The sequence below is a fragment of the Ranitomeya variabilis genome, chromosome 6 (genome assembly GCF_051348905.1).
Source record: "Ranitomeya variabilis isolate aRanVar5 chromosome 6, aRanVar5.hap1, whole genome shotgun sequence".
NCBI classification, from domain to species: Eukaryota; Metazoa; Chordata; class Amphibia; order Anura; family Dendrobatidae; genus Ranitomeya; species Ranitomeya variabilis.
In genome coordinates, this window is record NC_135237.1 from 2,854,111 (window position 1) to 2,870,336 (window position 16,226).

Sequence of the window (16,226 nt, forward strand, 5' to 3'; positions counted from 1 at the left end):
GAGGTGTAATATCCCAGTATACCATAATACAGGTAAGATAACAGGTGAGGTGTAATATCCCAGTATACAGTATAATACAGGTGAGATAACAGGTGAGGAGTAATATCCCAGTACACAGTATAATACAGGTGAGATAACAGGTGAGGTGTAATATGCCAGTATACAGTATAATACAGGTGAGATAACAGGTGAGGTGTAATATCTGTAATATCCCAGTATACAGTATAATATAGGTGAGATAACAGGTGAGGTGTAATATCCCAGTATACAATAATACAGGTGAGATAACAGGTGAGGTGTAATATGCCAGTATACAGTATAATACAGGTGAGATAACAGGTGAGGTGTAATATCCCAGTATACAATATAATACAGGTGAGATAACAGGTGAGGTGTAATATCCCAGTATACAGTATAATACTGGTGAGATAACAGGTGAGGTGTAATATCCCAGTATACAGTATAATATAGGTGAGATAACAGGTGAGGTGTAATATCCCAGTATATAATAATACAGGTAAGATAACAGGTGAGGTGTAATATCCCAGTATACAGTATAATACAGGTGAGATAACAGGTGAGGTGTAATATCCCAGTATACAGTATAATACAGGTGAGGTAACAGGTGAGGTGTAATATCCCAGTATACAGTATAATACAGGTGAGATAACAGGTGAGGTGTAATATCCCAGTATACAATCATACAGGTGAGATAACAGGTGAGGTGTAATATCCCAGTATACAATATAATACAGGTGAGATAACAGGTGAGGTGTAATATCCCAGTATACAGTATAATACTGGTGAGATAACAGGTGAGGTGTAATATCCCAGTATACAGTATAATATAGGTGAGATAACAGGTGAGGTGTAATATCCCAGTATACCATAATACAGGTAAGATAACAGGTGAGGAGTAATATCCGAGTATACAGTATAATACTGGTGAGATAACAGGTGAGGTGTAATATCCCAGTATACAATAATACAGGTGAGATAACAGGTGAGGTGTAATATCCCAGTATACAGTATAATACTGGTGAGATAACAGGTGAGGTGTAATATCCCAGTATACCATAATACAGGTAAGATAACAGGTGAGGAGTAATATCCCAGTATACAGTATAATACAGGTGAGATAACAGGTGAGGTGTAATATCCCAGTATACAGTATTATACAGGTGAGATAACAGGTCAGGTGTAATATCCCAGTATACAGTATAATATAGGTGAGATAACAGGTGAGGTGTAATATCCCAATATACAGTATAATACAGGTGAGATAACAGGTGAGGTGTAATATCCCAGTATACAGTATAATATAGGTGAGATAACAGGTGAGGTGTAATATCCCAGTATACAGTATAATACTGGTGAGATAACAGGTGAGGTGTAATATCCCAGTATACCATAATACAGGTAAGATAACAGGTAAGGAGTAATATCCCAGTATACAGTATAATACAGGTGATATAACAGGTGAGGTGTAATATCCCAGTATACAATAATACAGGTGAGATAACAGGTGAGGTGTAAGATCCCAGTATACAGTATAATACAGGAGAGATAACAGGTGAGGTGTAATATCCCAGTATACAGTATAATACAGGTGAGATAACAGGTGAGGTGTAATATCCCAGTATACAGTATAATACAGGTGAGATAACAGGTGAGGTGTAATATCCCAGTATACAGTATAATACAGGTGAGATAACAGGTGAGGTGTAATATCCCAGTATACAGTATAATACAGGTAAGATAACAGGTGAGGTGTATTATCCCAGTATACAGTATAATACAGGTGAGATAACAGGTGAGGTGCAATATCCCTATATACAGTATAATACAGGTGAGATAACACGTGAGGTGTAATATCCCAGTATACAGTATAATACAGGTGAGATAACACATGAGCTGTAATATCCCAGTATACAATATAATACAGGTGAGATAACAGGTGAGGTGTAATATCCCAGTATACAGTATAATACAGGTGAGATAACAGGTGAGGTAGAATATCACAGTATACAATAATACAGGTAAGATAACAGGTTAGGTGTAATATCCCAGTATACAGTATGATACAGGTGAGTTAACAGGTGAGGTGTAATATCACAGTATACAGTATAATACAGGTGAGATAACAGGTGAGGTGTAATATCCCAGTATACAGTATAATACAGGTGAGAAAAAAGGTGAGGTGTAATATCCCAGTATACAGTATAATACAGGTGAGATAACAGGTGAGGTGTAATATCCCAGTATACAGTATAATACAGGTGAGATAACAGGTGAGGTGTAATATCCCAGTATACAGTATAATACAGGTGAGATAACAGGTGAGGTGTAATATCCCAGTATACAGTATAATACAGGTGAGATAACAGGTGAGGAGTAATATCCCAGTATACAGTATAATACAGGTGAGATAACAGGTGAGGTGTAATATCCCAGTATACAGTATAATACAGGTAAGATAACAGGTGAGGTGTAATATCCCAGTATACAGTATAATACAGGAGAGATAACAGGTGAGGTGTAGTATCACAGTATACAGTATAATACAGGTGAGATAACAGGTGAGGTGTAATATCTGTCATGAATCCCCAATGGCTAGGGATAGCACAGGATAAGCAAAGTATAATAAATATCGGACAAGCTCTAGGGTGATGGAACCTGGGCTGACCGCTGCCCTACGCCTGACAAACGCAACTAGAGATAGCCAGGGAGCGTGCCTACGTTGGTTCTAGACGCCACGCACCAGCCTAAGAGCTAACTAGTACTGCAGAGAAAACAAAGACCTCACTTGCCTCCAGAGGAATTAACCCCAAAGGTATAGTTGCCCCCCACATGTATTGACGGTGAAATGAGAGGAAGGCACACACATAGAGATGATGTATATAGCTTTAGCAAATAGAGGCCCGCTGAAAACTAGAAAGCAGAATGACACAAAAGGGGACTGAGCGGTCAGCAAAAAACCCTAATCAAAAAAAACATCCTGAGATTACAAGAACCCATGTGCCAACTCATGGCACATGGGGAGAACCTCAGTCCACTAGAGCAACCAGCTAACAAAGAGACATTCTAAGCAAGCTGGACAAAAAACCCAAACAACTGAAAATCAGCACTTAGCTTATCCTGAAAGATCTGGGAGCAGGTAGGCAGGAACCAAACAGAGCACATCTGAACACATTGATAGCCGGCAAGGGAAATGACAGAAAGGCCAGGTAAAATAGGAAACACCCAGCCTCTGATGGACAGATGGAAACCAAAGGCCGCAACCCACCAAAGTCACCCAGTACCAGCAGTAACCACCAGAGGGAGCCCGCAAACAGAATCCACAACAGTACCCCCCCCTTGAGGAGGGGTCACCGAACCCTCACGAGAACCCCCAGGGCGAGCCCTATGGAAGGCGCGGACCAAATCAGTCGCATGAACATCGGAGGCGACCACCCAGGAATTGTCCTCCTGACCATAACCCTTCCACTTAACCAAATACTGGAGTTTGCGTCTGGAAACACGAGAATCCAAGATCTTTTCAACAACATACTCCAATTCTCCCTCCACCAGCACCGGAGCAGGAGGTTCGACCGAAGGAACAACAGGCACCTCATACCTCCGCAACAACGACCGATGGAACACATTATGAATAGCGAACGATGTTGGGAGATCCAAACGGAAAGATACAGGGTTAAGAATCTCCGAGATCCTATAAGGACCGATGAACCGAGGCTTGAACTTAGGAGAAGAGACCTTCATAGGGACAAAACGAGAAGACAACCACACCAAGTCCCCAACAAGAAGTCGGGGACCCACGCGGCGACGGCGATTAGCAAACTGCTGAGTCTTCTCCTGAGATAACTTCAAATTGTCCACCACCTGATTCCAAATGTGATGTAGCCTGTCCACCACCACGTCCACTCCAGGACAATCCGAAGACTCCACCTGACCAGAGGAAAAACGAGGATGAAACCCCGAATTACAAAAAAAAGGAGAGACCAACGTGGCCGAACTAGCCCGATTATTAAGAGCAAATTCGGCCAGTGGCAAAAAAGCAACCCAGTCATCCTGATCAGCAGAAACAAAACACCTCAAATAAGTTTGCAAGGTCTGATTAGTTCGCTCCGTCTGGCCATTCGTCTGAGGATGGAATGCAGACGAGAAAGACAAATCAATGCCCATCTTGGCACAAAACGTCCGCCAAAATCTAGACACAAACTGGGATCCCCTGTCAGAAACGATGTTCTCCGGAATCCCATGCAAACGAACCACGTTCTGAAAAAACAAAGGAACCAACTCAGAGGAGGAGGGCAACTTAGGCAAGGGCACCAAATGAACCATCTTAGAAAAGCGGTCACACACAACCCAGATAACGGACATTTTCTGTGAAACCGGGAGATCAGAAATAAAATCCATGGAAATGTGCGTCCAAGGCCTCTTCGGGATGGGCAAGGATAACAACAACCCACTAGCCCGTGAACAGCAAGGCTTAGCTCGAGCACACACTTCACAAGACTGCACAAAGGTACGCACATCCCTAGACAAGGAAGGCCACCAAAAAGACCTGGCCACCAAGTCTCTTGTACCAAATATTCCAGGATGACCAGCCAACACAGAAGAATGGACCTCGGAGATGACTCTACTGGTCCAATCATCCGGAACAAACAGTCTTTCTGGTGGACATCGATCCGGTTTATCCACCTGAAACTCCTGCAATGCGCGTCGCAAGTCTGGGGATACGGCGGACAATATTACCCCATCCCTAAGGATACCAGCAGGCCCAGTGTCTCCAGGAGAGTCAGGCACAAAACTCCTGGAAAGAGCATCTGCCTTCACATTCTTTGAACCTGACAGGTATGAAACCACGAAATCGAAACGAGAAAAAAATAACGACCAACGAGCCTGTCTAGGATTCAAACGCCTGGCAGACTCAAGGTAAATGAGATTCTTGTGATCAGTCAAGACCACCACGCGATGTTTAGCACCCTCAAGCCAATGACGCCACTCCTCAAATGCCCACTTCATGGCCAAAATCTCCCGATTACCCACATCATAATTGCGCTCGGCGGGCGAGAATTTTCTAGAGAAGAAAGCACATGGCTTCATCACCGAGCCATTAGAACTTCTCTGTGACAAAACCGCCCCCGCTCCAATCTCGGAAGCATCAACCTCCACCTGAAAAGGAAGTGAAATATCTGGTTGACACAACACAGGAGCAGAAGAAAACCGGCGCTTAAGTTCCCGAAAGGCCTCCACGGCCGCAGGAGACCAATCAGCAACATCAGCACCCTTTTTAGTCAAATCAGTCAAAGGTTTAACAATACTGGAAAAATTAGCAATGAACCGACGATAAAAATTAGCAAACCCCAAGAACTTCTGAAGGCTCTTAACAGATGTAGGTTGTGTCCAGTCACAAATAGCCTGAACCTTAACGGGATCCATCTCAATAGTAGAAGGAGAAAAAATGTACCCCAAAAAAGAAATCTTCTGGACTCCGAAGAGACACTTTGAGCCCTTCACAAACAGAGAATTGGCCCGCAAAACCTGAAACACCTTCCTGACCTGTAGAACATGAGACTCCCAGTCATCAGAAAACACCAAAATATCATCCAAATACACAATCATAAACTTATCCAGATATTCACGGAAAATATTGTGCATAAAGGACTGAAAGACTGACGGAGCATTGGAGAGTCCAAAAGGCATTACCAAATACTCAAAATGGCCCTCAGGCGTATTAAATGCGGTTTTCCACTCATCACCCTGTTTTATCCGCACCAGATTATACGCACCACGAAGATCTATTTTAGTGAACCACCTAGCCCCCTTAATGCGAGCAAACAAATCCGTAAATAATGGCAATGGATACTGGTATTTGACTGTAATCTTATTCAGAAGGCGATAATCTATACAAGGCCTCAGGGAACCATCTTTTTTTGCCACGAAAAAAAAACCTGCTCCCAGAGGGGACGAAGATGGACGAATATGTCCCTTTTCCAAGGACTCCTTAATATAATTCCGCATAGCAGTATGCTCTGGCAGTGACAGATTAAATAAACGACCCTTAGGGAACTTACTGCCAGGAATCAATTCTATAGCACAGTCACACTCTCTATGAGGAGGGAGCGAATTGAGCTTAGGCTCCTCAAAAACATCCCTATAATCCGACAAAAACGCAGGGATCTCCGAAGGAGTAGATGAAGCGATAGAAATCGGAGGTGCATCATCATGAACCCCCTGACATCCCCAGCTTAGCACAGACATTGTTTTCCAGTCCAGGACAGGATTATGAGTTTGTAACCATGGCAGACCAAGCACTAGTACATCATGTAAATTATACAGTACAAGGAAGCGAATCACCTCCTGATGAACGGGAGTCATGCGCATGGTCACTTGTGTCCAATACTGCGGTTTATTCATAGCCAATGGTGTAGAATCAATTCCCTTCAGAGGAATAGGAACTTCCAGAGGCTCTAGACTAAAACCGCAGCGTTTAGCAAATGACCAATCCATAAGACTCAGGGCAGCGCCTGAATCCACATAGGCATCGACGGAAATGGAAGACAGTGAAAAAATCAGAGTCACAGACAAAATGAACTTAGACTGCAGAGTATCAATGGCAAAAGATTTATCAACCCTTTTTGTGCGTTTAGAGCATGCTGATATAACATGAGCTGAATCACCACAATAAAAACACAAACCATTTTTCCGCCTATAATTTTGCCGTTCACTTCTGGACTGAATTCTATCACATTGCATAGACTCAGGTGCCTGTTCAGAAGACACCGCCAACTGGTGCACGGGTTTGCGCTCCCGTAAACGCCGATCAATCTGAATGGCCATAGCCATAGACTCATTCAGACCTGTAGGCGCAGGGAACCCCACCATAATATCCTTAATGGCCTCAGAAAGACCATTTCTGAAGTTTGCAGCCAGGGCGCACTCATTCCACTGAGTAAGCACCGACCATTTCCGAAATTTCTGACAATATATTTCCGCTTCATCATGCCCCTGAGAGAGGGCTAATAAAGCCTTTTCAGCCTGAATCTCTAGGTTAGGTTCCTCATAGAGCAATCCCAATGCCAGAAAAAACGCATCCACACTGAGCAATGCAGGATCCCCTGGTGCCAATGCAAATGCCCAATTCTGAGGGTCGCCCCGTAGGAACGATATAACAATCTTGACCTGTTGAGCAGGGTCTCCAGAGGAGTGAGATTTCAAAGAGAGAAACAATTTACAATTGTTCCTGAAATTCAGGAAGGTAGATCTATCCCCAGAAAAGAACTCTGGAATAGGAATTCTAGGTTCAGACATGGGAGTGTGAACCACGAAATCCTGTATGTTTTGAACCTTTGCCGCGAGATTACTCAGGCTGGAAGCCAAACTCTGGACATCCATGATAAACGGCTAAGATCAGAGCCATTCAAGGGTTAAGAGGAGGTAAGAAGCAGCTAGACAGCAATTAAGGGCTAGGCAGCAAAACTCTGAAGGGAAAAAAAAAAAAAAAAAAAAAAATTTCCCTTGAACACTTCTTATCTCCTGCTTCAGCCCAAACAATTAACACTTTGCTGGCCGGCTATACTGTCATGAATCCCCAATGGCTAGGGATAGCACAGGATAAGCAAAGTATAATAAATATCGGACAAGCTCTAGGGTGATGGAACCTGGGCTGACCGCTGCCCTACGCCTGACAAACGCAACTAGAGATAGCCAGGGAGCGTGCCTACGTTGGTTCTAGACGCCACGCACCAGCCTAAGAGCTAACTAGTACTGCAGAGAAAACAAAGACCTCACTTGCCTCCAGAGGAATTAACCCCAAAGGTATAGTTGCCCCCCACATGTATTGACGGTGAAATGAGAGGAAGGCACACACATAGAAATGATGTATATAGCTTTAGCAAATAGAGGCCCGCTGAAAACTAGAAAGCAGAATGACACAAAAGGGGACTGAGCGGTCAGCAAAAAACCCTAATCAAAAAAACCATCCTGAGATTACAAGAACCCATGTGCCAACTCATGGCACATGGGGAGAACCTCAGTCCACTAGAGCAACCAGCTAACAAAGAGACATTCTAAGCAAGCTGGACAAAAAAACCAAACAACTGAAAATCAGCACTTAGCTTATCCTGAAAGATCTGGGAGCAGGTAGGCAGGAACCAAACAGAGCACATCTGAACACATTGATAGCCGGCAAGGGAAATGACAGAAAGGCCAGGTAAAATAGGAAATACCCAGCCTCTGATGGACAGATGGAAACCAAAGGCCGCAACCCACCAAAGTCACCCAGTACCAGCAGTAACCACCAGAGGGAGCCCGCAAACAGAATCCACAACAAATATCCCAGTATACAGTATAATACAGGTAAGATAACAGGTGAGGTGTAATATCCCAGTATACAGTATAATACAGGTGAGATAACAGGTAAGGTGAAATATCCCAGTATACAGTATAATACAGGTGAGATAACAGGTGATGTGTAATATCCCAGTATACAGTATAATACAGGTGAGATAACAGGTGATGTGTAATATCCCAGTATACAGTATAATACAGGTAAGATAACAGGTGATGTGTAATATCCCAGTATACAGTATAATACAGGTAAGATAACAGGTGATGTGTAATATCCCAGTATACAGTATAATACAGGTGAGATAACAGGTGAGGTGTAATATCCCAGTATACAGTATAATACAGGTGAGATAACAGGTGAGGTGTAATATCCCAGTATACAGTATAATACAGGTGAGATAACAGGTGAGGTGTAATATCCCAGTATACAGTATAATACAGGTGAGATAACAGGTGAGGTGTAATATCCCAGTATACAGTATAATACAGGTGAGATAACAGGTGAGGTGTAATATCCCAGTATACAGTATAATACAGGTGAGATAACAGGTGAGGTGTAATATCCCAGTATACAATAATACAGGTGAAATAACAGGTGAGGTGCAATATCCCAGTATATAATAATACAGGTAAGATAACAGGTGAGGTGTAATATCACAGTATATAATAATATAGGTAAGATAACAGGTGAGGTGTAATATCCCAGTATACAGTATAATACAGGTGAGATAACAGGTGAGGTGTAATATCACAGTATACAGTATAATACAGGTAAGATAACAGTTGAGGTGTAATATCCCAATATACAGTATAATACAGGTGAGATAACAGGTGAGGTGTAATATCCCTATATACAGTATAGTACAGGTGAGATAACAGGTGAGGTGTAATATCCCAGTATACAGTATAATACAGGTGAGATAACAGGTGAGGTGTAATATCTCACTATACAGTATAATACTGGAGAGATAACAGGTGAGGTGTAATATCCCAGTATACAGTATAATACAGGTGAGATAACAGGTGAGGTGTAATATCCCAGTATACAGTATAATACAGGTGAGATAACAGGTGAGGAGTAATATCCCAGTATACAGTATAATACAGGTGAGATAACACGTGAGGTGTAATATCCCAGTATACAATATAATACAGGTGAGATAACAGGTGAGGTGCAATATCCCAGTATACAGTATAATACAGGTAAGATAACAGGTGAGGTGTAATATCCCAGTATACAATATAATACAGGTGAGATAACAGGTGAGGTGTAATATCCCAGTATACAGTATAATACAGGTGAGATAACAGGTGAGGTGTAATATCTCACTATACAGTATAATACTGGAGAGATAACAGGTGAGGTGTAATATCCCAGTATACAGTATAATACAGGTGAGATAACAGGTGAGGTGTAATATCCCAGTATACAGTATAATACAGGTGAGAACAGGTGAGGTGTAATATCCCAGTATACAGTATAATGCAGGTGAGATAACAGGTGAGGTGTAATATCCCAGTATACAGTATAATACAGGTGAGATAACAGATGAGGTGTAATATCCCAGTATACAGTATAATACAGGAGAGATAACAGGTGAGGAGTAATATCCCAGTATACAGTATAATACAGGTGAGATAACAGGTGAGGTGTAATATCCCTATATACAGTATAATACAGGTGAGATAACAGGTGAGGTGTAATATCCCTATATACAGTATAATACAGGTGAGATAACAGGTGAGGTGTAATATCCCACTATACAGTATAATACTGGAGAGATAACAGGTGACGTGTAATATCCCAGTATACAGTATAATACAGGTGAGATAACAGGTGAGGTGTAATATCCCAGTATACAGTATAATACAGGTGAGATAACAGGTGAGGTGTAATATCACAGTATACAATAATACAGGTAAGATAACATGTTAGGTGTAATATCCCAGTATACAGTATAATACAGGTGAGATAACAGGTGAGGTGTAATATCACATTATACAGTATAATACAGGTGAGATAACAGGTGAGGTGTAATATCACAGTATACAGTATAATACAGGTGAGATAACAGGTGAGGTGTAATATCCCAGTATACAATAATACAGGTAAGATAACAGGTGAGGTGTAATATCCCAGTATACAGTATAATACAGGTGAGATAACAGGTGAGGTGTAATATCCCAGTATACAGTATAATACAGGTGAGATAACAGGTGAGGTGTAATATCCCAGTATACAATAATACAGGTAAGATAACAGGTGAGGTTTAATATCCCAGTATACAGTATAATAAGGTGAGGAGTAATATCCCAGTATACAGTATTATACAGGTGAGATAACAGGTGAGGTGTAATATCCCAGTATACAGTATAATACAGGTGAGATAACAGGTGAGGTGTAATATCCCAGTATACAGTATAATACAGGTGAGATAACAGATGAGGTGTAATATCCCAGTATACAGTATAATACAGGAGAGATAACAGGTGAGGTGTAATATCCCAGTATACAGTATAATACAGGTGAGATAACAGGTGAGGTGTAATATCCCTATATACAGTATAATACAGGTGAGATAACAGGTGAGGTGTAATATCCCACTATACAGTATAATACTGGAGAGATAACAGGTGACGTGTAATATCCCAGTATACAGTATAATACAGGTGAGATAACAGGTGAGGTGCAATATCCCAGTATACAGTATAATACAGGTGAGATAACAGGTGAGGTGTAATGTCCCAGTATACAGTATAATACTGGTGAGATAACAGGTGAGGTGTAATATCCCAGTATACAGTATAATACAGGTGAGATAACAGGTGAGGTGTAATATCACAGTATACAATAATACAGGTAAGATAACATGTTAGGTGTAATATCCCAGTATACAGTATAATACTGGTGAGATAACAGGTGAGGTGTAATATCACAGTATACAGTATAATACAGGTGAGATAACAGGTGAGGTGTAATATCCCAGTATACAGTATAATACAGGTGAGATAACAGGTGAGGTGTAATATCCCAGTATACAGTATAATACAGGTGAGATAACAGGTGAGGTGTAATATCCCAGTATACAATAATACAGGTAAGATAACAGGTGAGGTGTAATATCCCAGTATACAGTATAATACAGGAGAGATAACAGGTGAGGTGTAATATCCCAGTATACAGTATAATACAGGTGAGATAACAGGTGAGGTGTAATATCCCAGTATACAGTATAATACAGGTGAGATAACAGGTGAGGTGTAATATCCCAGTATACAGTATAATATAGGTGAGATAACAGGTGAGGTGTAATATCCCAGTATACAGTATAATACAGGTGAGATAACAGGTGAGGTGTAATATCCAGTATACAGTATAATACAGGTGAGATAACAGGTGAGGTGTAATATCCCAGTATACAGTATAATACAGGTGAGATAACAGGTGAGGTGTAATATCCCAGTATACAGTATAATACAGGTGAGATAACAGGTGAGGTGTAATATCCCAGTATACAGTATAATACAGGTGAGATAACAGGTGAGGTGTAATATCCCAGTATACAGTATAATACAGGTGAGATAACAGGTGTGGTGTAATATCCCTATATACAGTATAATACAGGTGAGATAACAGGTGAGGTGTAATATCCCAGTATACAGTATAATACAGGTGAGATAACAGGTGAGGCGTAATATCCCAGTATACAATAATGCAGGTGAAATAACAGGTGAGGTGTAATATCACAGTATATAATAATATAGGTAAGATAACAGGTGAGGTGTAATATCCCAGTATACAATAATACAGGTGAGATAACAGGTGAGGTGTAATATCACAGTATATAATAATATAGGTAAGATAACAGGTGAGGTGTAATATCCCAGTATACAATAATACAGGTGAGATAACAGGTGAGGTGTAATATCCCAGTATACAGTATAATACTGGTGAGATAACAGGTGAGGTGTAATATCCCAGTATACAGTATAATACAGGTGAGATAACAGGTGAGGTGTAATATCCCAGTATACAATAATACAGGTGAGATAACAGGTGAGGTGTAATATCCCAGTATACAGTATAATACAGGTGAGATAACAGGTGAGGTGTAATATCCCAGTATACAGTATAATACAGGTGAGATAACAGGTGTGGTGTAATATCCCTATATACAGTATAATACAGGTGAGATAACAGGTGTGGTGTAATATCCCAGTATACAGTAATACAGGTGAGATAACAGGTGAGGTGTAATATCCCAGTATACAGTATAATACTGGTGAGATAACAGGTGAGGTGTAATATCCCAGTATACAGTATAATACAGGTGAGATAACAGGTGAGGTGTAATATCCCAGTATACAGTATAATACAGGTGAGATAACAGGTGAGGAGTAATATCCCAGTATACAATAATACAGGTGAAATAACAGGTGAGGTGTAATATCACAGTATATAATAATATAGGTAAGATAACAGGTGAGGTGTAATATCCCAGTATACAATAATACAGGTGAGATAACAGGTGAGGTGTAATATCACAGTATATAATAATATAGGTAAGATAACAGGTGAGGTGTAATATCCCAGTATACAATAATACAGGTGAGATAACAGGTGAGGTGTAATATCCCAGTATACAGTATAATACAGGTGAGATAACAGGTGAGGTGTAATATCCCAGTATACAGTATAATACAGGTGAGATAACAGGTGAGGTGTAATATCCCAGTATACAATAATACAGGTGAGATAACAGGTGAGGTGTAATATCCCAGTATACAGTATAATACAGGCGAGATAACAGGTGAGGTGTAATATCCCAGTATACAGTATAATACAGGTGAGATAACAGGTGAGGTGTAATATCCCAGTATACAGTATAATACAGGTGAGATAACAGGTGAGGTGTAATATCACAGTATATAATAATATAGGTAAGATAACAGGTGAGGTGTTATATCCCAGTATACAATAATACAGGTGAGATAACAGGTGAGGTGTAATATCCCAGTATACAGTATAATACAGGTGAGATAACAGGTGAGGTGTAATATCCCAGTAAACAGTATAATACAGGTGAGATAACAGGTGAGGTGTAATATCCCAGTATACAGTATAATACAGGTGAGATAACAGGTGAGGTGTAATATCCCAGTATACAGTATAATACAGGTGAGATAACAGGTGAGGTGTAATATCCCAGTATACAATATAATACAGGTGAGATAACAGGTGAGGTGCAATATCCCAGTATACAGTATAATACAGGTAAGATAACAGGTGAGGTGTAATATCACAGTATACAATAATACAGGTGAGAACAGGTGAGGTGTAATATCCCAGTATACAGTATAATACAGGTGAGATAACAGGTGAGGTGTAATATCCCAGTATACAGTATAATACAGGTGAGATAACAGGTGAGGAGTAATATCCCAGTATACAGTATAATACAGGTGAGATAACAGGTGAGGTGTAATATCCCAGTATACGGTATAATACAGGTGAGATAACAGGTGAGGTGTAATATCCCAGTATACAGTATAATACAGGTGAGATAACAGGTGAGGTGTAATATCCCAGTATACAGTATAATACAGGAGAGATAACAGGTGAGGTGTAATATCCCAGTATACAATATAATACAGGTGAGATAACAGGTGAGGTGCAATATCCCAGTATACAGTATAATACAGGTAAGATAACAGGTGAGGTGTAATATCACAGTATACAATAATACAGGTGAGAACAGGTGAGGTGTAATATCCCAGTATACAGTATAATACAGGTGAGATAACAGGTGAGGTGTAATATCCCAGTATACAGTATAATACAGGTGAGATAACAGGTGAGGTGTAATATCCCAGTATACAGTATAATACAGGTGAGATAACAGGTGAGGTGCAATATCCCAGTATACAGTATAATACAGGTAAGATAACAGGTGAGGTGTAATATCACAGTATACAATAATACAGGTGAGAACAGGTGAGGTGTAATATCCCAGTATACAGTATAATACAGGTGAGATAACAGGTGAGGTGTAATATCCCAGTATACAGTATAATACAGGTGAGATAACAGGTGAGGTGTAATATCCCAGTATACAGTATAATACAGGAGAGATAACAGGTGAGGTGTAATATCCCAGTATACAATAATACAGGTGAGAACAGGTGAGGTGTAATATCCCAGTATACAGTATAATACAGGTGAGATAACAGGTGAGGTGTAATATCCCAGTATACAGTATAATACAGGTGAGATAACAGGTGAGGAGTAATATCCCAGTATACAGTATAATACAGGTGAGATAACAGGTGAGGTGTAATATCCCAGTATACAGTATAATACAGGTGAGATAACAGGTGAGGTGTAATATCCCAGTATACAGTATAATACAGGTGAGATAACAGGTGAGGTGTAATATCCCAGTATACAGTATAATACAGGTGAGATAACAGGTGAGGTGTAATATCCCAGTATACAGTATAATACAGGAGAGATAACAGGTGAGGTGTAATATCCCAGTATACAGTATAATACAGGTGAGATAACAGGTGAGGTGTAATATCCCAGTATACAGTATAATACAGGTGAGATAACAGGTGAGGTGTAATATCCCAGTATACAGTATAATACAGGTGAGATAACAGGTGAGGTGTAATATCCCAGTATACAGTATAATACAGGTGAGATAACAGGTGAGGTGTAATATCCCAGTATACAGTATAATACAGGAGAGATAACAGGTGAGGTGTAATATCCCAGTATACAGTATAATACAGGTGAGATAACAGGTGAGGTGTAATATCCCTATATACAATATAACACAGGTGAGATAACAGGTGAGGTGTAATATCCTTGTATGATATAAGATGCCTATTCATGGGTGATCAGATCTGATGGACGGCAGAGGGTGACAACAAGAAGAAAGCAATGTAATACTCACATGAAGACTTGGGTGATATGTCAGTGCTCCATTATCACAGAGTGTCACATACTTTTTCTTCCATTCTTTATTCAAGGATTTTCCACTCCTCTTCAGAAGAACTCCCTGATCAAAATAAAACACTAAGTATAATTCAACATCCAGAGTTTCCTACACAAACCAATTTCCAACCATTCTCTACACAAACGCCTCATCCAACCTCTGTGTACATAATCCCTAAATCCTATTTTAGTCAACCCACCATCCACACTTCCTTAACCCCATCCCACCATGAACCCAACACCCAACCACCACTCAACTATCTAACCCCACTACACAGGTCCACCATTCCACTACCACCCTATCAACAATCTACAGCAAGCACCTATCCAACCTAAAATACAACCTTTCATGAAAAGTAACCAACTACCCAACTGGCGAAATGAAGCCATCATCGCCTCCCTACATCAGCCCCATCCAACCTCTCTCTACAACAAGCCAATACCCAAGGACAATATGAGAAGCTCCCTGACAAGCCATCTGCTTGCGGTGAAGAACGGTGATCATTTCTTAGCCGTCCCTCACTTACAAAATGTTACTACCGTATATAATCTCAGTCCATTTACTTAGTACTAAAACCAGCGTGGCACTTACCGGTCAGGGTGCACCAGTACTATCAGTTCATCAATTCACAACTTCAATCATCGGGAGATTTAGTTATTGCAGAAACCGAAAAGGAAACAGAACAAACCATAGAGAAAAGAAGACTGGCACCTGTTAGCAAACAAGATGGCCGAGACGGGAAAGAGAAACAGCCACCAGCAGCAGAGCAACAAACACTGAACTCAACAACACATTTTGGTTGCAAGGATGTTATTTTGTTTAGGTAAATCCTAATTCACAATGTCCCTGAATGGGCTGCCACGGGCCGTCCTC

At 40.6% G+C, this 16,226-nt stretch overlaps 1 protein-coding gene across 4 annotated transcripts in view; it reads right to left on the minus strand.

The window, feature by feature from the left end:
- Positions 1-16,226, minus strand: part of AGAP3 (ArfGAP with GTPase domain, ankyrin repeat and PH domain 3) — a 498,289-nt gene that overhangs the window by 131,714 nt on the left and 350,349 nt on the right. For all 4 annotated transcript variants that reach the window (XM_077267735.1, XM_077267734.1, XM_077267731.1 and 1 more), the window contains exon 10: positions 15,312-15,416. In XM_077267735.1, coding sequence (XP_077123850.1) covers positions 15,312-15,416 — 105 coding nt within the window. The remainder of the gene's footprint in view (positions 1-15,311; positions 15,417-16,226) is intronic.